Here is a 25305-nt window from a genome sequence, read left to right as displayed (position 1 = left end):
ACGCCCGCCCTCCTCAGGCGGGTTTAACCCCAGGGCCGAGCGGCCTAATCCCCGGAAGTGACGTCTTTTGCCGCGGCCGCCGGTGTGGCCCCACGTGGTGGTGGAAGCCGATCGCGGAGCAGGGGCTGCACCCGGGCGGCCGCTTCGGGCCTGACATGAACCCCTTCGCCTGGTACCCGCCGCCGGGGCTGCCCCCGCCCGGGCTCCCCCCACCCTTTTTCTGCCCGCCGCCCCCCTGGGAGCCGGGCTTCTGGGCTCCCCCCGGGCCCTACCCGCCGCCCGGGCGCTACCCGCCGCCCAGCAGCTACCCGCCCGCCGACAGCTACTCGCAGCCTGCCGAGAGCTACCCGCCCGCTGAGAGCTACTCGCAGCCCGACAGCTGCCCGCCGCCTGCCAAGAGCTACTCGCAGCCCGACGGCTGCCCGCCGCCCGCCGAGGGTTACCCACCGCCCGCTGACAGCCGCCCGCCCGCCGAGGGCTACCCGCCACCCGCTGACAGCTACCCGCCTGCTGAGACCTACCCGCCGCCCGGCAGCTACGTCCCACCCGCCGCCTGGTACCCGCTGGCCCACAGAGAGCGACCGCAGGGCCCGCACGCTGGTGAGGGGCGCAGGAGAGGTCATCTCTTGGGCCCGTGGGCTCCTTCCTGGCCCTCACTGGGCAGGGACCCTGGGGCTGGCCTAACCCTTGGGGGTGGAGGGCTCCCCATCCCTCCAAGCATGTGCCCCACTGTCTGTGCTGGTCGTGCAGCCCTGCCTCTCTCTTCCCCAGGCCCTTCCCTGCCTCAGCAGGGCCACTGAGGTAGCAGGGAGTGTGTTTTACCAGTTGTATGTATAACTAGCTCTTCTTTCTTTCTTTTTTTTTTTTTTTTTTTTGAAGGTGGAAATGGCAATTTTTCCCAGAAATGGCAAGGCGAGCAAGCGCCTGGGTTTAGTAAACGTTTTCCAGAAGAAAATAATAAGCCAAAGGTATGGACTGGGGTCCCCGGTGCAAGAAAGACATGGACCTGTTGGAGCGGGTCCAGAGAAGGGCCACGAGAACAGTCAGAGAGCTGGAACACATCTTCTGTGAAGAAAGGCTGAGAGAGTTGGGCTTGTTCAGCTGTAGAGGAGAAGGCTTTGGAGAGACCTTATTGCAGCCTTTCAATACTTAAAGGGGGCTTATAAGAAAAATGAGGACAGGCTTTTTAGTAGAAACTGTAGCGATAGGGCAAGGGGCAACAGTTTTAAACCACTGAAAGAGAGTAGGTTTAGATTGGACATAAGATACTATTTACGATGAGGGTGGTGAGACACTAGCACAGGTTGCCCAGAGAAGTTGTGGATGCCCCATCATTGGAAGCATTCAAGGTCAGGTCAGATGGGGCTCTGAGCAACCTGAGCTAGTGAAAGATGTCCCTGCCCATGGCAGTGGGGATGGACTAGATGATCTTTGAAGGTCCCTTCCGACCCAAACCATTTTGTGATTCTGTGTTGGTGACAGTCATGTGGAACTTGTCCCGTGGTACTACAGAGACCCTGTACTCTTGTCTGATACGCCTGTCCTTACAAGAGAGAAAATGTATGACAATCAGTCTGCAAATCTTGAGCCCGTTGAAAGAAAGATACATTTCAACCAAATTCTAACACAGGTTGACTTTAGAAAAGCCTTTACCGTAGTGATGCCTGAGGGCCTAAATTACATTAGCACACAATTCTGTTATCAAGGCCAGAGGGCCAAATCACCCCTGTGTGTGTAGTGGGAGAAGGAAGGATGTCTGCTGCCCTCTGAGGTCTTGTATGCCATGTGAGAACACGTATGGTCTGACTTGACAGGGTAGAGACTTGGGGCTGTAGCCTAGCTCTCCTCCCAGCCCTCAATAAACCTGTGCCAGCCTGGTATGTTTGCAGAAGTGATAACTGATGGAAAGGCGGTAGGGGAAAGAGCTGAGTGCAGGGTGCTTTGTTTGGAGGATGAGTGATTTGAATTTCACTTTCATGTTATGTTAGCTTATCTTTGAAACTTTTGAAACATGTTTTAATTGATGGCTTTATTAACAAAAATACTCATGAAAGTGTTTCACACCTAATTAAAAATAGGAATACCTTGTAATCTTGTAACTGCAATCTTGAGATGATTTCTTCTTTTTTTTGCAGACCAAAAAGAAAAAAGAGCCAGTTTTCTCTCATTATTGTGATACCTGTGACCGTGGCTATAAAAACCAGGAGAAGTACGATGAACATATTTCACAACATAAACAGGTTGATGAGTTTGCCTTGGTTTATTTACACTTTGATTTTTAATTTTGCGCATGATAACTAGTTAGCTGAAGTCACTCTTTGAGTGGAAGACTTAGCAAAGAGATTCCAGAGCAACTAAAAGTGCTACTAGGAGATTTTTTCTGAATGCTTTGTGTGTGTGAGCTATCATTGTATTTTTGGTTTTATTGCTGAAGTTATTTGAATGTCTTTCTTGTGAAGTATTGCTAAGACACCCCAGTGGTAGGAATTAATTCATTGACATCAGTAGAGCATCTAAAATTTTTTGTGTGAAAAGGCTTTATGTGGAAAACATGTTTTAAAAATCCACCCCTTTATTGCAAAGAAGTATCAAGATTTGAAATTGGAGTCTTGCAAATCTTTCTCTTAGGTTAACTTCATGTTATCTCCAATTATCACGTATGTTGGCTTCACTGGTTATTCTAATATCAGATGAAATTTAGAAGTGCATTATCCCTTCTTACTGTTTTTATAATCACGTTTGTTTTCAAAATGAGTAACTTAAAAGTTCTGTGTAACTAACCGTACAGGCATTTGGCACTGCGTTTGTTTGAAGTGTACTTGAATGCTTGTTTATAGCTTGTTTGCGTAACTTGTGTCTTAAGTTCACCCCCTTATCTTGCAGTGCACGGAGGAAGGCTGCAATTTCAGTGCACATGAGAAGATAGTTCAGATACACTGGAAGAATGTAGGTATCCCCCTGGACCCAAAATATGAGTCTGTGCAATCTTTACTGTCGTCCCTTTTCTCATTCTTCAGACACTTGCTTTCATTCTTCTGGAAGGAAAACCTATCACCTCTGGGTGGAATCTGTTGTAAGACAATGTTGTGGATGAAGATATGTTGAATACTATGGGGTTTTTAAATGGATTAGTTTTGTAATTGCTGTGTGCCGGCCGTCTCACCACTTTTAGAGATGACAACAGTGAGATACTACTATAGCTGGCAGAATGATGCTTTTTTTTTTTTTTACTTGTGGGTTTTTTCCTTCCCCTTTTAAACACCTATGAAATACTTTTTCCTTAGGCACATGCGCCTGGTGCTAAAAGAATAAAATTAGATAGTCCGGAAGAGATCGCTAGATGGAGAGAAGAAAGAAAAAAGTGAGTAAGACTTGTGACCTGTGAATTTATTTTACTATATTATTCCTGTGTGATCATAAGATGACAGCTGAAAGGCAGTAGCAGCACGTGCTTGCTGCTGCTGTTCCTTTGACTCTGCAAAACTCCTGTGGTGGTGGTCTCTCTCGGAATGTCCAAGCCAGGAGGGTGTGAGCCTCAGAGACTATAATCATTTGGATGATTATTAGAAGGCAGCGTATCAACTGAGAAGGAGGTAGCTTTCCCAGATGTTTGATTTGGTACCCCAGGTTAGGCGAATGACTCATTCCTTCTAGCCTGATCCCCGAGATATTTTAGGTCAGAGATGTGTGTGTGTTTCCTTGGTGGTTTTTAATAGCTAAGAAATCTGGAACTCTTGTACTGACTATAATCGTAATACATCTTGCTGTGTTCAGATTTCCACAGCTTAAGTTGTCCCAGTAGACCCCAACAGGGAGTTCTCCTAATTTTTAAGAACTTTCGGCATTGCTTGACACTTTTCTACTGAAAGAGAACAGAACCCATGGATGATGCTGTCTCAAGTAGTCTAACTCATGTTGTACCTAGAGTACAAGGTAAAGTTCACATGTAAGCAGTATTTCTCATTCTGTGATGTGAGGTTGTACAACTTCTTTACATTTACCAGGATTGAAGTGTTTAAAAATTCACACTGGACTTCTGTAGATCTTATCTCACTGATCTTTGGGGGTTTTTTACCCCCTAAGTTTAACAGAATAAAATCTAGCCTTTTCCAGCAGGTGAAGGATGCTGTAGGCCTTCCTCACTTCTGTTCCAGACTTGGAATGTAGTCTTGTGGGTGATCAGTACATGGGTTTTGTTTCTGTGAGCAGGAGTCCTACATGCAGTGTGGGAAGTGATACACATTTAATTTCAAGATCACTGGTGATCAGCTTGGTCAGTGTACTAGTCACCTATGGGTTTTTTTAAATTAAAGTAAACCCAGTTGTCTGATGCAGTCTTACTGATGAATCCAGCTTGCATTTATGTCAGAAAACAATGTTGATTCATTCTTGTTTTGGACCTGACTTCCCTTAATAAGTTTTTACACAATGGCTTTTGTAAGAAAGGAAATATGAGTGGAATGTATGGTAGGAGATTTTTTTTAATTGCCTTCCATCACCTTTTGCTGTATTGAGAAGCAAAATTTCTCCCCATGTAATGGGAAGGAGCAAATCCCTGCAAGTTTAACATTCCTTTGGACATGGTTTCTGCTTTTTCTGCAAACTTCAGAACTGCAAGGGGAAGCCTTTCACTATGTCAGCACATCATAACTGTCAACTGTTGCACCTGCTGTCATTTTTTTACAAAATAACATAATCTGTAGGTCCTGGTGTGCGTTTTTGTTTTTGTTGTTTCTTTTTAAAAAAAAAAAAAACAAAACAGCTTTTCTTGTTGTGTGTTTGGGTTTTTTTTACCAAAATTTTCTTTTGTGCCGTATTTAAAATGCCATAGTTAACTAGACAAAAATTGCTTGTGATCTGTGCAAGTACAAGTTTGGTGTCAGATTAGTTTTGGTTCCAGTGTTTCATTTTATTCAAGAGACTTGAGGATTTGTGTTTTTTACTTGCTTTCACTCTACATACTGCTGTCTTCCCCTCTCTCCCCAATAGTGATACTTACAAAGTCTTTATTACTTGTAATACAAAGTGTTTGAACAGAGTTAGCAAAAACCAAAAAGTCCTTAGGTTTGTCTGTCTTGTGGCCCACACTTAATTTTCTAATAGTAGCTCCAAGGAAAGGTATCAGTACTTGTGTGCAGAGTCTTTGCTATTCATTTGTAACTTTGCATGCACTTTTCTGTTTTGGGAGATGTTTGCGACAGTTCCTCTGTAGTGGCTGATGCTAAGGTTTAAGTGTTGAAATGATATTTAAGGTCTGTATGTCAGTACATGCTCTGCTGTATACTAGAACATTAGGGAAGCAGGAATCGAATGTACAGTCATGTTTAGGTACTGTTTGCTTGGGGAGTGGGTGCTGCAAGTCAAAGCAACATTTATCTACAGTAATTGTAAGGATGATACTCTCCCTGAGATCGTTTTTGTTGAGTTTCTACAGAATCTCATGGTACATGCTGTTGTTTTTTTATGGGTGAATATAATTTGGCTGTGGTACAACATTGCTGAAAGCCTTTGTTCACTGTGGCACAGTAAAATAAATGGAAATAAAGCCTTGTAGTCACGACCACCAACCAAAAAAGGCAGTATGAGATTAGGACCTTCTGAGCCAAGGCCACTAGATGGAGTACTGCTGTAGCTTATTTTGGTACTTCAGTCCTTGTGTGGGCATCTTGTTTAGCTATAATGGATGGGTGTAGAATGACTACCTGGGTGGCTTTTGTTACTCTTTGTACAACAAGGAAGCTGTACTAACATCCTTCTTTTTTTTTTAATTGAGGGAAAAAAAAAAACAAAGAGAGAAACCCAGCTGAAACTTTTGTGAAGCATTAATTGGGTCTCCAGCAAAGCATCGGTTTAGTACTGAAGGTCTGTTGTTGACTCACAGTAAACATTGCATTGTACAGAAAAAAAGGACACCAGAGGGAGTCTGAGCTATTAGGCAGTTGTGGTTTATGGTGACAGGAAAAAGCCTTTTTCTTTCTAGAAGCTCCAGTCAGAGCTAAGAATGAATCTTTTTAGGTCATTAGTAGTTTGTTTCTAATTAGGTTGCAATGATTTAACGTGTGTTTTTCCATGCTGCATCCCTAACATTCCTGTCTTGCTGCTTCTTTCAACTGTTGTAAATAATTACTTACAGAGTTGAAATTTTTCTTCTTTATTAGCTGCTGTGTTGTTCAGTTGTGTATCCTGCTAAAATCTATTAGAAAGAGTCTGTGTTTAAAGTGCAGCCTTACTCACATAGAGGGAAGAGAAGGGGGAGAGCTGGTAAGGAGCGAGTATCTCTGGATGAAGTATGCTGGGTCAGAATGCTGTTTTCCTGTCTTGGATTCTGTACAATGCCCTGTTCATCGCTGCAGCCTTCATGTCTCTGCTTACCTAAAAGGCTCTTTAATGGTTTGTGGCCCGCTGAACCTGCTGAGGCAGGCAATCTGAAGCGGACAACGATAGACATGAAGTTCAGCAGGATCTCAGGGTTTCCCTGTGTTTTCCAGACAGATGGTTGTGAAGTCTGACATCAGCTTTGGTGATGACAATTACTTCTCTTGTTTTGTTTTGTCCTGTCCCCTCCAAGTGTTGAGAAATGTGCTCTTTCCAGCATATTTTTTTCTTAAACGAAAGTTTAAAGGGAATTATCTACAGTGCATTTCCTTAATGTGTCAGAATGAGGTATTGCTGTCTTCCCTTCTTTCCAAGTGAGATCTGGGTCCTGCTAGCCCATCTGTTTCTAAGCAACTCTTCTTGTGCAAAGGTTATTAGAAAGAATGTGGCAAGGCTTCTCTGGTGTTAAAGTGAATCATTAAACTTACTTTTTCTTAGGTCCTAATATAACATTGGAGGATCTTGTGTGTCGCTTGTAAATTCTCCCTCTCTCCCCCCTCTTTCTTTAATCTGTTGGGTTTTTTTGGTTCAGTTAGGGATTGTAGGGATTGACCGCTGTATTTCCTTGCAACGTATCTCAAAGGCTGAGCATATGCTTAATGAATGAAGGCCAGTACTGTCAACCACACCATTTCTAATTAATTTGTGGTTCTTTAGTTGAATAGTGATAATCCTAGAGTAGCTTGGAATCCTCCCTGGTGTTGCATTCATAGTAGTTAAGTATGTAATAAGGAAAATAATTTCTTAGCACCTGGTAAAAGTAGAGAAGACAAAGCAAAGTAGAAGGAATGTGTTGGTAGATCAAGGTAAACATAGATACAATAAAGTTTACTCTGAACTGCAGAGATGGATTAGCAATAAAACTGCCTCAGCTAACATACGGTAAAATCACAGTAGAGATGCAGTGCTTGATAAAATGCCTGGGAGTCTTAAACCAAGATTTTGTCAGCTCTCTGTTGGGCCATCTTTGTTTTCCTTTGGGCTATCCATGGTCCCCTTTGCTGTTGGTTGTGCGTATGCAGTCAAGACCAGCTCGAGAAATTATTGAGGCAATTTGATCACTGTGCTGTTCCTATAAAGATGATAAACTTATATAGCTCTGGACTCGGAAATTCATTTTGTAAACTGCTGTAGAAACAGGTCTTTTTTCTCTTAGACATTGGCAAGGCTCTGTTTTTCCACTGCTTGCTAAGGGCTAGTTTACTCTGATGGTTATGTGAGCAAAATAGAGTACATTGGCCTATAAAACACGTATAACTTCGGCTAGTGCACTCATTTATTGAAAAAAAAACATCTACTCACTAAGGCACACATGTTAGTGATTATGTTGTGTCGCCGTTTCCTGTCTCTGGAAGCTTAGGGTATCCTTTTACCTGCATGTCATTTTGTTGGTGTGTATGTAATATACTCATCTTAGCCTGAAAAACAGCTTTCTGGTGTTATCCTGACAATTTATGCTGAAAAACTTCCAGTTTGGATTATGGAAGTGTCTTTGGTTGGAAACTACAGCTGCTATGAAATGGGGCTGACTTCTCGGGCATTGCTGGCTCCTTCGTGAAATCTGCTGTGCCAGACCATCACGTCCTGGTTTAATTCCCTCTTTTACAAGAAATTGTTTAAGTTTGTAAAGCCTTTGTGGTGACTGATGAAGCTGTCTGTGGTCAAGCTCTGACAAGTTGTTTATGGGACCTAGGTGCTGGGCTAATTCTGCTTCAGTGGTGTTTGTAGGTAACGTTTTAAGAACCTTGTTTTATTGGGGGAGGAGGGCGTGTCTTCTGAGAAGGATTCAAAGCCAAGTCAGCTCATTGGATTTTAACACATAGCCTTTTATGTGGAAAGATTCAGTACAGGCTCTTCCTTCTGCATCGTTGCACCTCTGTTCAGGAGCAGTCTTCCTAAATGTAACCTTCCTGAATAAGAACTTTCTGTATCAAAAAAAAATTAAATTATTTTTTTGATTTTTGACCTCTCTCGAGTACTTTGTGGCTGTCCTTAGATAGTGAAGTTTGCCAGGTCTGCCATAAAGTTGTATCTCAAGACCATAATATTTCCATTGTAGGCATCTTCCTCCACTTAGGGTCCAGTTGAATTTTGCTGCCTCCATGGGTAGATCTAGCTGATGTTAGGAGGTGCACAGACCTCTTTGTACTGGGGCTGTGGTACCTGATGAGTTGTGGAGTTGCACTGGGGCGGGTACGTTGGGGTGGGTGGGTAACTTTGGTCCATGTCTCTTTGGTCCATTTGCTCCTTGCAGGGAGAACTGGGGTTGACTTGGCCCAGTCCCACCAGGACGCACTGGTGGTCTTAGCCCAGCCTCGTCGTCGCACAGCAGAGCACCTGGGGAGGAGTGAACCCCGTCTACCTTGTTCTGAGGCTGGTGACCTGCGGACTTGAACGTCCAGAGCTTACTGCCCACCGAGTCCTTAGATGGAAGAATAACTCATAGATGCCCATTTGCTCATTGTCAGTGAAATGAAACAGTCTGTGCATGTGTGCTGTCAAAACAGGTACATTTTCTGCACAAGGTAAAGGCAGTGAGTGAAATGCTATTTAACATTTGAGGAGAGCTGGAGAAAATAAACACAGCCACTACAGGTGCCTTCAGATGTGCTTTTGCAGGCATACTTGGACTTAGAATTTGAGCTCTCTTTAGCTGTTAGTTACTGCCTGGGTCAACTGGAAGGGTGGTTTAGGAGAAATCTGTCTGTCTTGGCACTGAATCGAACCGAAAGCATTCGTGGAGTCCATTACGGTGGCTCGGTGGAGGGAGTGGTAACTCATAGGAATGAAGGTGGGAGGCAGTCATGTCTCAAATAATGTTGTGAGAGCGTGTCTGAATATGTCCCTAATCAGCATAACAGCAGGAGCACTTTGAAGACTCCTTTGCTCCAGGATTAAGGGTCTTCCCTTACGTCTTCCAAATGAAAAAAAAAAAAAAAATTGCTAAGACAAGCTTGGGGCTCTTTTGACCATAACTGTTTATTTTACAGCGCTCTCTCCTTCCGTGAGCCTTACTCATGTGAAGGAAAGCACCTTATCCTAAAACTGTGGAGAGGTGCCAAGCGCAGGGGTCTTTGTCAGTGTGAAGCTCTTGAGATTAAATAGTTCATTACATGCTTGCTGTGTGCTGGGAGTGTTGTAACATGGATGAACAAATGTAGCTAGCAGAGAAGAGTGGAGATAAAACATCACATCCCTGTGCTCACTTGAGGTGTATGGTGGATTTCTGGGAGAAATCCAATGAAAATAGATGTTGACAACTCTGGTTCAAATTCTCTTAAAGGGGACAAGTTCTGTAATGTGTTTAGGTGTGTCTCGTAGGAAATGCTTCTCATCTTTTTCCCTTGGTATGTGGTTGAAGCTGTCTTGCATCAGTGTGAGGCTTAACATTCGTGTTGTGAAAAGGGGAAGATACATGTGATAAGATTAAATATTTAAAGAAAGATACATGTCCTTTTTGATAGCTATATATAGTGAGTCGCTGTTTGAAGTTTCTCGTTACTCCATTTTAATAGACTTATCAAATATTTATACTTTGTGTTTCTGTCCAGAAGCCGGTGGGGGTGTATGTGTGTTTCCCATTTACCACCTTTATCTCAAAGCACTGGGATTTAGCTAACTAATATTTACAGAGCAACCGGCATAGCCATTTTTGGGCTTTGACAGTAATTTGCAGCAGGTCTTGCATGTTAGAACCAGCGTGGCGTTCATCCGCAGGGAGGGATGGGGAGGGAGGAGGAGAATGGAAGAGAGGGATGGTTTTGGAGATGGTTATAACAGTAGATTTGTTTTGTTCTGCATGGCTTAGTAATTTTTCTTGGAAGCTTGAAGAAAAAAGGGGAAGCTTGAAGAAGAAAAATTGGTGAGGTCAGTGTGCAAGCACAATACTTGCTTGAGAGGAAACTTGTGTGCTTTTCCTTAACTTTCACATTAAATGAATCTTGTGCACCCAGAAGCTGTTCTTATACCTTTTTTTTTTTTAATATATTACAAGAACTCAGCAGTTGGTTTGTTAAATTGCAGGACTAAAACATGCTGTTATGTGTAGAGACAGGCAGAGGGTCCATAAGCATGACTGAACTGTTTGTCTGTAGCTTGTTTGATGGTTTGGTAAATCTAGTCATGCCAATTTGGTAGGGTTTTTTTTTTTTTTGTTTTTCTGTGTTTTTTTTATCTGAGTATGTAAGCATAACTGCACTCAGATTTCTTGCCTTTTTAAGAAGGAAACAGTCTGTTAAACTTCTACAAAACATTTTAAAAAAACTATTACGTTTTTTAAAAATTACTACATTTATAGAGGATGCTGGTTTGGTAAAGGGTGAATTGACAAAGTACAGTGAATCATTTAAGAGCCAGTGACATTTTTTTTTTTTTTCCCCTTCTAGAAATTTTCCTACGTTGGCAAATGTTGAAAAGAAGAAGGCGATGCAGATGCAGAAGGAAGAAAGGGGAGAAGTGCTGACTACCCAACAGTTTGGGTAAGCGTTTTCAAAGCAGCTTGTTACTTTGCTCCTTATGAGTTCAGAAGTATGCTGTCATTGTGGTCTCCCAGCGTTTACTGCCTCTACTGTACATATGGTCTGGCTGCCCTTTAACAGAGGACAGGTCATTTGACAAACTGCAGATGTAATGTTCCTTTGTTTACAGTGCTTCATAGTCCACTTCAGTTAAATTAAACAATACTTGTATTAGAAATCTGATGTTCATGCTGAATTCTGCACTCTGGCTTGTTTGAGAAAACCACATTCTAGTGGCCATTCATTAGATCAGTGTAACCTTGGTCTCTGAAAAAGAAATAATGGGGACAGCAGTCACGCAACATAATGAATCCACATGGTCTAATCCTTTAGTGCCTGAAAATGGCCAAGAGAGATTTTATGAGTGGATTTGCCTTCTTATTCTCTCCTTTCAGATGATAAATCAATAATCAAGTGAAGACGGGAGGAAGATTTAACTTTATTTTCATAGCTTCAGTAGTGCTACTTCTTTCTTCTACCCTCCATCATCTTTATCTATCTGCTACCTTTGTTCTGGGCCCAGTACTTAATCCTGTTGGATTTTTAGCTGTTCTCTCCCTTATATTGTGAATTACTTTACAGTATGATCTTCTTTTTTCCTCCCCACAGTGTCAGTGTTATGTGGAACCAGCTAACTTCATTAGCTCTACTTTAGGGCCTGTGGGAAGACTTTTAAAAAACATTAAAATGATCCATACCCCCAGAATTTCACTTGATTAAATGAAAACGACTGAGCTGGAAGGCAGGAGCAGACCCACTTCTGAGGGGGTCTTGCTAAATCCCACTTGCTGCTGCATGGAAGTGAAGCTGGAGCTTGTCTGCCCTTTTTGTTTGGTTGGTTGTTTTTTGGTTTGCCTTTTTTTTTTTTTTTTTTTTTTTAATAGGGAATGACACCAAACAAAATAAAACTTGCACCATGGTAAAGTGATTGAACTAGCGCAGAATAGGGTTCATGCCAGGCTAGCGTGATTTGTTAAATTGTGATAGTGCCAATTACCTTGGTGCAGCATGTGCTTCCGAAGACCCAACACTTACCCACCCCTCCAGCCAGTTGCCTTTTGTGACTTTGGAAGGAAGGGTTTATAAAACACTGAAGTAGAAACTTCCTTCAAAAGATAGAAAGTTGCAGAAGTGATTTGGACCCAAAGAACCAAACCTAGGCATTGAGACTAAAGCCACAGACATACGGAACTATGTTTGGAGGTTCTTATGAGCAAAGATGAGTTTTGCTTGTCACAGTAACAAACTGTTTGGTGTCTACAGGTTTATTTGGTAACAGTTGTGGCTGTGAGTTGGGTACATTATGTAGTCTTAAATGTTTGTCAGCAGTTCTGTACTTACCTCTTACATGTGTTAGTAACTTTATATCTGGAAGATTGTTTGGGAAAAGCAAAGCCCTTGAAACTAGAGTTTGTTTTGCTGTTTGATTTCACTTAGTGACCTTTAAGTCATGTTGATTTTAGAAATCTGTTCTTTTTTTCACCTCCCTTCCCTGAACTGCTAGCACTACAGACTTCATGAACTGTCCAAAAAACTGTCATTTCTGCTTTGTGTATCAACAGTAAAGATTCTGGAATTGGTGCTTATCTGGCAAATTTACTGATGCATGAGGCAAAAATAGAACACAGCTCTTTCTCTGCAAGCTGTACTATTAAAGCAAATAGCTAAGTAAGATTTAGAAGGGATTAGATACTTAACACTTCTGTGGCGCTTTCCATTTGTGGTTCTCTGAAGTGCTTTACAACTGCTAATTCTCAGCATCCCTGTGTGTGAGATTAGAGATGCAGAAGGACCACTTTGGCAGTCTGTGTGGTGTCTTGCAACAGCTGATTAATAGCGCATGGCTCTTTATCCCCTCTGAATGGGAAGTGAAGAGTACATCTTTCACGAGGGGAAGGCAGAAGCCAGGCTGATGTTTGTTGGGATGTGTTTGTGACCTTGGGGCTTCTTTCTGTTGTTTGAGGCCCCAGGGAAATCAGAATGTTGTTTTTAACCCTGTGGCAAGGACAACACCTCTAATTGAGCCTATATTTGCTCGATATCTTCTAGGTTATACAACAACATCCTGAATTTAGAGCCTGGTTGTACAAATACAGAAATGCAGTTCTCTGTCTAGATGGAGTTGAATTATGGTAGCTACTATTAGCCTCCTTGTGTGGATGAGAGACTGATGCACAGGAAGGTGGTGGCTTGCCTCTTGTGCCACAGGAGCACCATGGTGGATGACACTATCAGGGCTGAGCAATCAGTGTTAGACACTGTCATGAAATGACTGGAGAAGGAAATGAAATATGTTTTGTTGCAATATAAAGCCATTTTGAATGCTATGGCAGGCCCTGTTCGCCTCTCGAGAAGTTCTTAATTAGGCTGGAAAGTTATGGAAGAGAGGAATTTTGGTAATGGGAACGTTTCTGTACAAGCAAAAAAGTGGGTGGTGTGGAAGGGCTGTATGATGGAGGTCTAGAAAAATTCCGTAGGTGGGAAGAGGTAAATAAAATGCAGTTATACACTGTTTCTTGCAACTTGAGAAGAATGGGAGTACCAAATGACCATTTTAGACATCAGAATGAAGACAAACCAAAAGAATTCCTTTTTCACAAAACATTAAGACCTTGCTGCAAAATTTCAGGGGTGCCAGACATTCACACAGCATCCCACAGCATGAGACACAAAACCATCAGTGTCTTGGGAGCATCTGTAGTCAGAGAGGGTCTCTTAAGTGGTACACTGCTGAAAATTAGGCGAGGAGAAAGGTGACCATTCGACCTGCTTTTACTTTTTTTCTTTCATCACATGTTCTGCTGGCTGCTTATCAGACAAGGTACCAGGTTAGAAATACACCTGTGAGACTCTGCTTGCAGATGCATAACTCTAGACCCAGGGAGAAGCTTCAGGAAGAAGCTCTTGCCCAAGCATGGTATTATACAGTTGACTAGGGATAACAGGACCTCTGCCATGCTGTAGGTGAGGCTGAGGAAGAGGGAGTACAGAGCAAAACAAACCATAGGGCTCATTCAAGATGGTAGATCTTGTATGTCTTTTGTGGTTGTAATGTGCTGATGATTAGCTGCAGTCTTGTTTTGCTGAATTAAGTTTCTGTTGCCTGAAAATAAGTATTTTCAGGAAGCTTATGTTGTCACTTCTATATTTGCTTTTCTGTCTGGGTCAGACCTGTTCTTATCTCTATAGACTTTGACAAGAGTTTGTTAGGCTCTCCAGATACCTTCCTATACATGTTTTGTGTTTATAGGATAAGCTGGAAGATTAGTGGGACCAGCATGCTGCGCTCTTTCCATAATTTAGGACTTGTTTTGTTTTTTTTAAAATCCATTGTCCTGATAGAAGTTTCTTTCTTCCTTTTCCATCTGAGTGAAAAAGATGAACGTCATGTTAGTTGGAGGCAGGAGTAGGCAGTTGTTATTGCAATTGATGGTGTCAGATGGCTGAATGGATTTAGTGCAGCAAGAGCCTTCTCTAAGCTGTAGCTGGAAAAAGGAGATGTCAGCAGTGGAAGTGTGCTTGTAGCAGATGATTTCCTTTTAATTCCATGTTCCCCCTGGTTTTGAATGGCTTCATTGATTAAGTGAAAGGAATATTTGTTGGCTTTGTAATGTGAAATGAAAACACTATGTCCTCACGCTGCAGATGATCAAGAAACTTGCTTAGCCCTCATACCCTTTGCCTTGTCAAAAGATAAAGCTCAGGAACTTCAGACTCTTAATTTAGGTTCCAGCTTTGTCACGTTGCCCTGCCAATGAGATGAGCTGTGACTACCTGTCTGGTCTGTCACCACGTTAACTGAGCTGGAGTAAGTCCTGGCATTATGCTGTGTTGCTGAACCTTAAATATTGGCCGGAACCATTTGGTTACATCTATTGATTTTATTCTCATAGCTTGTCATTTGTATGAGCTTTGTGTTTCTATTCTCCAGCAAAATGAAGGGGATGTGGAAACCTCCAGAAAATGAAGAGAGGTTTGGGCAGCAAGGAAGACAGAGGAGAAGACAAAGGCGCCCATTCTGGAAGAAATTTAGGAAAAATAGCGGTGATTATAATGCACATAGAACTCAAAATGAAGCCAATGGACCAGAAAACAGCATGTGTGAAAAGGAACATGAAAAACAGTGTGCCTTGGTGGCTCAGCCATATGTGAAGGACGCGGACCCTCTTGGTCTTCTGGCAAGCAGTGACGTTGGTAAGATGAAGGAACTTGGAGAATTTTTATTTTAAGTAGTACTGCTGAAAAGATTACTGAACTTTTGTGTAACTAGCATCTTCTGGGGAGAGCTGGGGATTTAGAAAAACATGTGAACTCTGTCCCTGCTTGAAGAGGGCTAACTGGGCATGTTTAAAATGGGATAACTCTCTCTTAGTAGAAGATTGATGCAAGGCTTTACAGTATGCTTGGAGAAGAATACTGGGGAGCCTGTTGTCACACTTATCTTCTCATTGTTACTAACAACAACAACAAAAAAAAGCCCAGGATTGCTGTATTGTGGCTACAATAGGGCCAACAGGGTCATAAGCATGAAGGTAGTCCAATATCCTTGTGCCTAAAACTTGCACTTAGAACTTCCTTTTAAAGAGAAATTTCCTAGAGAGATCTCCTGATTCAGGACATGGTCTTCTAAGAAAATTTCCAGTGTGATTATTGTGAAATGTGGGTTAGTGGTTTATCTAAAGAAAATGGGGTAAATCTTGCATTTCGGGGAGCTTCTGCCCTAGTAGGCTCGGCCTGTTACGGAGCAAACTACCTCGGTCTAGAAGTCTTTGACATACGTGTGTGTGTCTGACTGAACTCATGTCCACGTGTGCTGGTAGGAGGAGCTAAAACTAGTAGACCTGGCTAAGATACAGTTTGGAAAGAATAGAATCGTAGAAAGAAGCTAAAATATAAAGTCATTGAAAAGGAAGAAAAATTCTGATTTGGAAAGGCTGACACAAGAATGCTTAAGATGCTACCAGCATTAAGCACTTCTACATTTATTTGCTTGCAAGCCAAGTTAGTTGTATTATAAACACACAGGGAAAATCTAGCAGACTACTTTTATGTCTTTCTGATTTTTTGTGAGAATTAGGAAGCATTAAATTTATTCTGTATGATTAAAAAAATGCTTAATCTGAAGAGGAGAAGATGTTCGGAGACAGGTTGTAGGAGTGTCTTGGATTTGAAAAATATCCACGCTGGATACTTATGTGTCTTAGCTTTGTATGTTTTAGAGTACATTACTTGCTTTAAATAAATATTTAGCTAACAAACTGAAGATGGTTTCTGGGCTCTTAATGGAGCATCTCAATTCTATCTTTGTTTTAACCAGTACTTTACCATAATGACCTTATTTTACCTGTAGTCTGCTGATTTGGAATGCTTTTTTTGTCCAAAACACTTGACTGGGAAGGCCAGCAAAGGGAAAGTGGTTCGAGCCGTAAGGAAGTGATGCTGAAGTAACTTTAGGAAGGAAAGGAAAAAGAAATAGCATCTGAGTCATTTTAAGTGTAGATGCTGAAATTTTTGCTTGTTAGTCAGGGTTTTGGAAATGCTGCCAAAAAGTTTGTGTGCAATATTACATGTTCTGCCATCAGTACTGTATGATAGCCTAAAGGATGTGCATCAACTTAGGTTGCTAAACCAACGTGGAAAATAAGAAAATCTTTATAAAGCCAGAAGAAGAATAAAGTACTCCGACAATCAAATTATTTTTTAAAGACTATTAAATATCCCTTTGTGGTTTTGAAATAACAGTGTTTAGAATGTGAAAACAAATGGATTTCCTTGAATGAGTTAAGTGAATTACTTAAAATGTCAGCATTTTTCTTTTAATTCTGTTTTTTTTGTTATATTATCTAATTTACTCTTGATACTCTCCATATGTGTGTGTTTTCTGAAGTATTGTGCTTCGTGGGGTTTTTTTTTGGTGAGCATGTCTTGTTTCCACATGCCAGCAGCAATATAAACTCTCCAGATACAACTATTTATAAGATATTCAGCAGTGATGCAGTACTCTTAGAATATGGCACGTAAGCTGACTTATACTCCAGCTATTTTTAGCAACAAGGCTAGAATGCATCCCCTGGAAAGACATTTGATGCTGAGTTATTCCTCTTGAAAACATAATCTTCAATTAGTGGGAACAAGAACTCAGCATCCCTGTGCAATTTGTTTATTCCACTAATCTCTGTGTGTTGGGAAACTTAAATATGCTTAAATATAACTGTATTTCCCTGCAGCATCTGTGTTTTACTTAATGATAAAAAGTCTAATTATACCAAAGTACAGCTAGTAACTTCTGTTATAATAGGTAGAAAAGGAATGTGGTACTTGCTTATTACACATTATTAAAGCCAGTTGCATTTTTTTTATACTATTGAGAAATATAGTTGTAACAAACAATAACAAACACAATATAACATTTAAAAAAAAAATCATACAGCAAAGTCCGTGATTTTGCTGTATAGGTACATTTTATTGGAGTAGTTAACCTTTCTAACAGCAGCAGCCCTTTCTCTAGAGGGAATGTATTTTTGCATAATGCATTCACTTAAGTTCTGTTTAGTGGCTAGTTTCTTCAAAGCTAAGAAATTGATTGGGAGATGAGAGAACAGAATTTTCCTCTTGATTTATAACCAGAAAAAAGGTAAGATGATGAGCCTATCGGGTGTAAAATTTTGAGGGATCTACTGACCAGAAACAGTCAGTTGTATTCTGTACTGCATAATGCTTCCTCTAAACATGGTACTCTCAAAAAGAAAATGTATTCTAGTAAATGTGTTTTCCTAATTTGCTAAAAAGCAAATTAAAAGCAATTCTTCAAAATTTAAAGAAAATAAAAAGAGCAGGGATCCAGTATGCACTCAACGTTTTGGGTGAGATAGAAAAAAGCAGCAATGAATCAAAATAACTTGGAGTAAATGTTATTTTTATAATTGTTTAAGTATATGCAGATGCTATGTATTCTCCGTTAGAAAAATGCACCGCGTTTAGCATGAAGTTCCAATGTAATTGCAAATCGGCATGATTACTAAACCAGTGAGAATCAACCTTCCTCAAAAAGAGCTCAAAGTAGAAGGAGGCTGGTAGGTAGTTTAGATAAATACCTGCGTATTTTATTTAAAAGTTGGGTTACCAAATGGCATGAGCTCCAATGAATCAAACTGCCAATTTTTAACGATATATTAGAAAAGCATAGAGAAACATTTATGATTTCAAAATAAAGATCTTGGAATTGTTTATTTTAATAAAATCTTCTTAAGAACTGTGGGGCAGCTTTCCTGTGGGGCAGGCTTAGACAGACAGGGGATGGGAGAGGGCACAACTCTTTCTCTTTGTGAAAATAAGATTGCAACCAGTCTTTTTCTAGAAGTCTCAACAGGCTGCTAGTTTCTCAATATGTTTCTAGTAGTGTTGTGCGTGTGTTTGTGTGTGTGTGCATATATATGTGTGTGTGTGTATATATATATACATACACACATATGTATGCAGGTATATTACTCAAAAGCATTTCCTAGTTTTCCTGCTAACTCTAGCACTGTTCACCTGAGAGTCTTTCCAAAATTTTAATGCATATAGATCCTTTGTTTTGAACTAAAGCCATCATAATTTTGCATGTTTATTTTTAGGAATCTTTTTCTGGTAGGGCCCTGTTTTCCTAGCGTCCTCAATTTCAGCATTTTTGGTCCGCTTGCCTCCTGTCTTCCCGGTATTGTCTTTTGGGGCAGTTTGAGACTGTAGTACCTCCTTTACTCATGCCTGTCCATAATGCTCTGCGGGGATTTAAGTATCAAATGGTCTGAAGTACTGCTGAAAACTGATTGTCTAATTTGTAGCCTTGGTTCTCAATGCCCCTTACGAACTTCTCTTACTATAAAAAAATTTCTTTGCTCTTAAATTCTCGCTTTGAATGAGCCTAATTCTCCTGTTTTATTCCCCCCGCCGACTGGCTTTTGAATCCTTCTCCCCCGCCTCCGCAGGACTAAATCCAGCAAGACTTCGAAACATATTATGAAATCATCTCTCTCTCTTTACCTATACTTGATAATAAAACCTATAATTACATTTGGTATGTGAAGAAAGAAACAGAAAGCCCAAGCTCGTGTTCAGGAAATTTTTTTTTTGCTTCTGTAGCTTTGCTGGCAGCACTGTAAACCAGTGTTGAGACGACTTTGCCACTGAATGTGAGTAGAGGGTAGGCAAGTGTGGGGTTTTTCTTCTTTTATCATTCCATGATGTTGAGCAATGGCGCTCGACATCAGTCTTCCGTAGTGGTGAGATGGGGATTTAAAAGCAAGTCTGGCTGTTGGCACGCAGGCATATTGGGAAAAATCGCTCTTGACTTTTCTCTCCGTGCAGAATCCGACAAGGATGAAGCAGCAGCCGAAGACAGGAGGCTGGGATTGACTGTCGTTCCCAAGCAGGTCACCTCCGCCTTGAGTTCATTGTCAGCCAACTACGGCAGCGCGTCCGACAGCGAGCCCGAAGGTGCGTAGGAGTGTCCTCTGCCCCCCTCTCCCCTAGTGCCCTACGTCACTGCGCCGGTGTGGACTGAAAGCAATGATAAGATCTGATCGCAAATGACCATTCTTTGGGAAGGGTTGGGGGCTGCACCTCTTCTGTATTTGGTCTTTTGCCATCTCCCATCCATTGTCCAGGTCCCATTTATTTATAAATGCAGCGTTTATGAGTGCAGTAGCCCAGTGGCGGCTTTTTACGGCTGCATGCCCAGCTGCTGAAAGCTGCAGATTATCAATGCCACGCAGAACCTACACAGTACTTAAAATTTATTGAGGAAAAAGCTTTTAAGAGAAATCAAAAGTGTTGCAGAAGAAAATACAACATGTAAGCTGTGGTTTGTATTTAGCAAAGATGTTAATGTAATGCCAGTTCAGTGGCTGTATCTCCAAAACACTTGGCTACGCAAATGCCTTTTGATTTCTGGCCTGTCTACCAGTGCTGTAATTCAGAGCTGTCTTGTACCTGTTGATTTTTAGGCTTATACAAGAAAAGAGACAAGCTTGTATAAAAGGTTTTGCACAGGATGTTTTTGCGGTCTGTGTACAGATCCTTTCCAGTTAGTTTTCAGTAACAGTGTATACTACTGGTGTAAGCCATGCATAAGGACAGGCTGGGAGGAGTAAAAGGGTATGCTGTTATTCTGCTCCTCTTGTTTCCCCATTCCTCCCTCCTCCCAGTTTTAAGCACTAACTGGGGTTGCTGGGTGAGCCCTTACTTGTTCCCAGTATGGTGATAGCTCCCAGTCTTGGAGAAGCACCTGGACGGAACACAGCATTTGTGCAGACAGCCAGTACATGGGGATGGCCTTGTCCACTTGGCCTGAGCTGCATCTAATGCACCCCCCCAGGTCCTACAGCATACTTAAGACAGCCTCAAACAGAGTTTCCTGAAAGATTGAGTGGGTTTTTTTCCTGCCTCTGCTTGCCTTTTCTCAGCAGCATGTCCTGGGTTGAAAGGGGGGCATAAAATGTCTTTGGTTAGGTGTGTGTCATCGAATTTCCCAAGCCTTTTTTCCCCTAGTTGGGGGCAAAAAAAGCATCCTGTCTTCAGTCTTGCTTCAAGTCATGTTTGAATAGTGCCAGAAAATAACTGTTATGCTCACCCTGTGAACTAATTTCCATGTCCTTAAGGGCTTTTTCCATAGAAGGCTTCTGGGTGTTGCAGTAAGACTTGAACTCTGTAGTATTTGGATTTTGTGCTTCTCTGAGTGTATGCATCAGTGTATGGTAGAGAACTGCTGCTGCTCCTTGTTTTTGCTGATAGTCACTTGCCCTAGATGGTCTACCCAAAGTTACAGAGAGCATCTAGCATGCAGGGAATTGATCTTGGGCATCCTCTGCCCTAACAGTATCATGATTTTCTCAGCAGCCAAATTTGCAGCAAGCTGTATTGTGAAGCGGAAGCAATGTACTGTCTAAGTGATAACAAGGCAGAGGTTTGAAAATCCCGTTCAACTCACTACTTTTTTCTTTTTGTATTGCAGAATTTAAATATCTTGTTTTCCTTTCTGTGAATGTTTAGAAATTATTCTTTGTATTTTAAAAGAAATCCCAAACCAAACAAACCCCTCCCTTCCTCCAGGTAAACCTGGAACATCTTCATGTCAGGTTATGTGAGCAAGAATAGTACTAATGAACTGCCAGTGCATGGGGATATAAGCACATTAAAGAGGCTTTTTTAAGTTTGAGATGAAAGTGTGTTCTTTTTCTTTAAGAAATCCCTGTCAAGACTGCAACAAAAGCTGAGAAAAACCAGGCCGCACTCAGAAACACGCCTCAAACTACTGATGTTCCTCGGAGTCGAAACCCGAATGAAAAACGTCCAGAACATGCAGGCACGACGTTAAGAAGCTCGAATTCAAATGCACGTCCCCCTAGAGGGCCTGATAACTGGAGCAAGAAAACATTACCTCTCCTTCCGAAGCGCCGTCCAACTCTGCTGGAAATGGTAACAGTCTTAGTGCTAAAATAATGTCTCCTGTACAAGAGTAGCACTATTTGTGAGTGGTTCTCTTCTTCCCTGTGGGAAGTTAGAGCAGTCTGTTAGCAAAGGTCCTGTCTTAAAATAGCAAAGTGAGTGTTTCACTTGGAGAAAGTGTAGATGGTTAAATAGACAGATAGAAACACCCTTGGTGTGCATTCAGGTAACGACTGGTGAGCAAGAGATGACAGCTTCATGATGTGCCTAAAATGAGCTGCACAAAGGACAAAACCTTTATTCCTCCTTCTCCCCTCCCTGTGGTAGTATCCAGTAGGTTTTGTTCATGTGTAATCCCATCAGCCTTGCTCTGATCTTCCTTTGGTCCTGGCTTAACTATTCAGCTGCCTTCCCCGATCGAGGAGCACACGATTTTTTCAGACGCAGTCAAAGAGATCTTGTTGATCAGGGTGATGGTGACTTAAACTGTAGAGGGGTGTTGAGCTGCAAGCTGCACATGCATGGATTTCTTCTCTGTAGGCATGTGTAGGCCAATCTGAGGAAGTGACAGCCCCAGTACCCTGAAGAGCAGGTTTGTGTTTCAGAAGGGTAAAAAGAGGTTTGTAGGGAGGAGTCTAAGGGGTTATGATTCTGTTCTCAGTAACAGTGCAAAGCATCCTATTTGGAAGATTGGTGGCTTTCTTGAGTATAAATGAAACTTTGGAGCTTTTATTGCATTTAGTACTCAAAAGCAGTATGAGATAGGTAGACTACCCTTGTGATTCTGTAAATAGCTAGCATAAAGCTCCCCCATCAAAGGAAAACTTGCTGTGGGCAGAGCACAGGAGAAAGCAGGGTGCCACTGGCATAAGGGCTCTGAAACAGCACAGGATGTTTAGGCAAGAGATACCTGATAAGCCACATCCCAGGCTGCAGATGTGGGAGAAATCCCTTGATAGTCCTTTTAGCACATACCGTTGCTACTGAGAATTAAAACTCCTAGCGACTGAAAAGGAAGTGTTTGCCCTTTGTGTAGCTCCCGAAGCATGCAGTCATCTTTATCTCTTGCTCTTCAAAGTTGCTGGTGATCAAAGCAGTGAGGACTCTGGAAAAAAGTCATATGAAGTCCCACATGCTGAGAGAAGCTGGCAGAACATTGGAAGCCTGAATTGTAGCTTGCCAGTATAGTCCATTTTTAAAATTTCATTTTGGTGGGGTTTTTTGCCTTTTGATGTTGCTCAAAACTTGTACAAGGGTGTGTACTGTGGCTGTGAATCACAGAGGAGTGCCTGAGATTCACGGGTAGGCTTCCCCTGTCAGAAACGGTCAGTGTATAAAAACCTTGAGGAAGCAAAGTTGAAATTTTAGTGAGTCACTGCTGAGAATTTATCAAAAAAGTAAGGAAGTGGGATTGCTAAGAAAAGGATGTTGTATCAGTGAAATGATGCTTTTAAAAAAGGTGAGGTAGGAGAATAGCTGCAGATATCTATTGGCACTTATTCGGCAGTGAGCTTGGGCACTACTGAAACGTGTTTATTGTAGCCATGCAAACAGTAATGTGTGTTTAGCCATTCTGTATGCTGACAAAATAAAAAGTCTGTGTAGCATCACTTTACTGATACCCATGCCTGCGTTAAAAATATAATACAAAGATACAGTCTTTGATAGGGTGATGGTGCAGGATCAGATAGTTACAGATTCAGTCACTTGCTTTAAACTTGTTTGTTCAGAGTACTAGTTTGGCTGACACTCACAATGACAAAACGTCCTTCAGCCTTCTGGGTGATTTTTTTTTTTTTTTTTTTTTTTTAAAATACCAAAATGAACTTTTGAGAGGTTAAAGGAGATAAGGGAGGCCTCTAGCACTTTGATTAAACTATTAGACTTAGGTTGGTGGATTATAGCCCAAACCAGTTACTGCTATTTAAATCCATAGTCTGGTACCTGATGAAACATGCCCTTTCCTTGTATTTAGAAGTATCTTTTACTCATGTGGGTTTTCTAATTAAAAATGCATGCGATATTAAATTACAGATACAGTATAACCTGGAAAGTGTAAAAGATGCTAACAGATTTGCTATCCTGATGTACTGGAATATGTGGCCTGGAATGTGTTCTTTGCTTCAGGTGTTAATTATAGTCCACAATATGACAACATTGTCATCTGGGTCGACAGTCAGATAATCGGGGGGGAAATTCCTGGTGTTTAGGTATATTCCATGACATTCTGTATCACCTGAGCAAACTGAGACTGACAGCTTAATTCAAAAGATACCATCAGGTTTGTCTCTTGTTCTACCTGCCTTACTGCATTAATGGCACTAAATGAGTGGTGCTTAAATATGTACACTGTGGGCATGCGTGCATTTTCCATCCATTTCAGTGGTACAGTCATATGCCAGTACCATAGTGAATCTTGGCCAGTATGAGCCTCTGTCATTGTAAAAGTGGTGTTTGACCACCAACCTGCGCTGCTCTGGCAGCTTGCTGCTGCCCAAAAGGGCAGCTCCCTCCCTTGCCACCTCCTCTCTGGATGCCTGGTCCCACCTCTTTTTCTCTGCTATGCTGGGCCATCTGCTCACCCTGTTCAGTTTTTTGACAAAAAAAACCAAAACCCAGAATGCCCCGCTACTTGCTGCTAATTGTCAGGTTCGTCTTCTCCTGGCTGGTGAGTTGAACTGATGCAGTAAGAGGTCTGATCAGCACGAGCTGGCGTGAGGGAAGAGGGGACAGCAAGCCCTTAGATCTCCCAGCCCAGCAAGCTGTGCGGTAGCGCTGTCAAACACACTCGCTGGCTCTGCCAAAGCCCCGGTCAGTCAGTGGAAAAGCACCCAATGTAGGAATACGTGGCTTTCCTGTGCTGTCTCTTGTAAGGCGGTCTCCGGCTCTGTGTGTCCAGGACTCATGTGAGAGCGCCAACTATTTAAATTCAGAGATGTTCAAAATTTCTGAGTAGAGTTGTACATCTTGCTAGGCTTGTATCAGCTACAGAGCAGTAGAGGGAAATGTGCAATCATCTTCTCTTCTTTCTTTCTAGTTACTGGCCCAGGACATCCGACACGAAAGGAATGTGATTTTGCAGTGTGTTCGATACCTCATCCGAAATAACATGTTTGGACTTCATTTTAAAACAGAACCACAAGCTGAAACAGAGACTGAACAGTCCTCTACAACTACAGCAGAGTCTTTGATGGACAAACTTGATGAATCTAATTGTTCTTGTACCTCTGACCTTCAGTTAGCAGGAGGAGAGGAAGATGCATTATTAATAGCCCAGGGTGAGAAAGCACCCGTGGATCAGACTTCACAGGTGGCTCATCTGGCAGATGAGGACACGTGGGAAACCCAGTCAATTCAGTGTGGAGAAGCGCTGTAGATGATGTCTGTTGTGGACGATAACACAAAGGCTCACCTTTTCTACCTGACTGATGCGTTTTGAAAGACATAAGTATAACAAAATAATCATTAAAGTATGTACTGAAAGCTGTTAAAACCACTTTTCTGATCTGCCCGAGGTGGCCGTTTCCTTGTGAAAACGGCATCCGCGTTGAGTAATAGCGTTTCCCCATGGCAGAAAGGCAGCAGTGGCACAGAGCATGACCTTCCCTAGAGTAGGTGCGGATCCCCACTTTCAAGCTTCAGAGCTCTGAATGTTTTACCTTGTTATGAAATATGTGTGTCAGTCCATCACCAGAGCCAAGTAGTGTTGTGGCAGGATGCATCTTCCTCATGTGAAATCATGGTCTGGCGTGTCTGGGAGTATCTGAGTATTCAGAAGTATTTCAGTGGACTTTTGAAATGGTAATTCGGGGCACATTTTTTTCCCCAGCTGTTATTTGGTATAATATATCCAATATAAATGTAATATATCCAGTATAAAATGAAGAAATGAAAAGAAAGATATAGCTGACCTGGCTCTAAAAGTACAATAAGATACAGTAACTGCTAACTGCTTGCATCAGTGCTAGGTTGCTGTTTGACCTCAGGT

The 25305-nt window shown here is 41.8% G+C and overlaps 1 protein-coding gene across 1 annotated transcript; it reads left to right on the top strand.

Annotated features, from left to right (window-relative positions):
- The first annotated feature begins 155 nt into the window (after positions 1-155).
- Positions 156-24842, top strand: NUFIP1 (nuclear FMR1 interacting protein 1). The gene is made up of 11 exons (XM_075723682.1): positions 156-385; positions 536-600; positions 880-968; positions 2136-2240; positions 2884-2946; positions 3285-3361; positions 10761-10853; positions 14824-15086; positions 19239-19367; positions 21115-21347; positions 24355-24842. The coding sequence occupies exons 1-11, from the start codon at positions 156-158 to the stop codon at positions 24691-24693; spliced, it is 1686 nt and encodes a 561-aa protein (XP_075579797.1). The 3' UTR covers positions 24694-24842.
- The last annotated feature ends 463 nt before the right edge of the window (positions 24843-25305 follow it).

The sequence above is a fragment of the Pelecanus crispus genome, chromosome 1, assembly GCF_030463565.1.
Source record: "Pelecanus crispus isolate bPelCri1 chromosome 1, bPelCri1.pri, whole genome shotgun sequence".
NCBI classification, from domain to species: domain Eukaryota; kingdom Metazoa; phylum Chordata; class Aves; order Pelecaniformes; family Pelecanidae; genus Pelecanus; species Pelecanus crispus.
Note: the sequence above shows the minus strand (reverse complement) of the source record. Positions and strands in the feature narration are given on the sequence as shown.

Bases quoted from the DNA above. Each gene is read 5' to 3' on its own strand.
- NUFIP1 (XM_075723682.1), top strand. From the start codon at position 156: ATGAACCCCTTCGCCTGGTACCCGCCGCCGGGGCTGCCCCCGCCCGGG. The intron at 3,362-10,760 runs GTGAGTAAGACT...TTCCCCTTCTAG, and splicing joins TGGAGAGAAGAAAGAAAAAA to AAATTTTCCTACGTTGGCAA. The intron at 19,368-21,114 runs GTGCGTAGGAGT...TTTTTCTTTAAG, and splicing joins GTCCGACAGCGAGCCCGAAG to AAATCCCTGTCAAGACTGCA.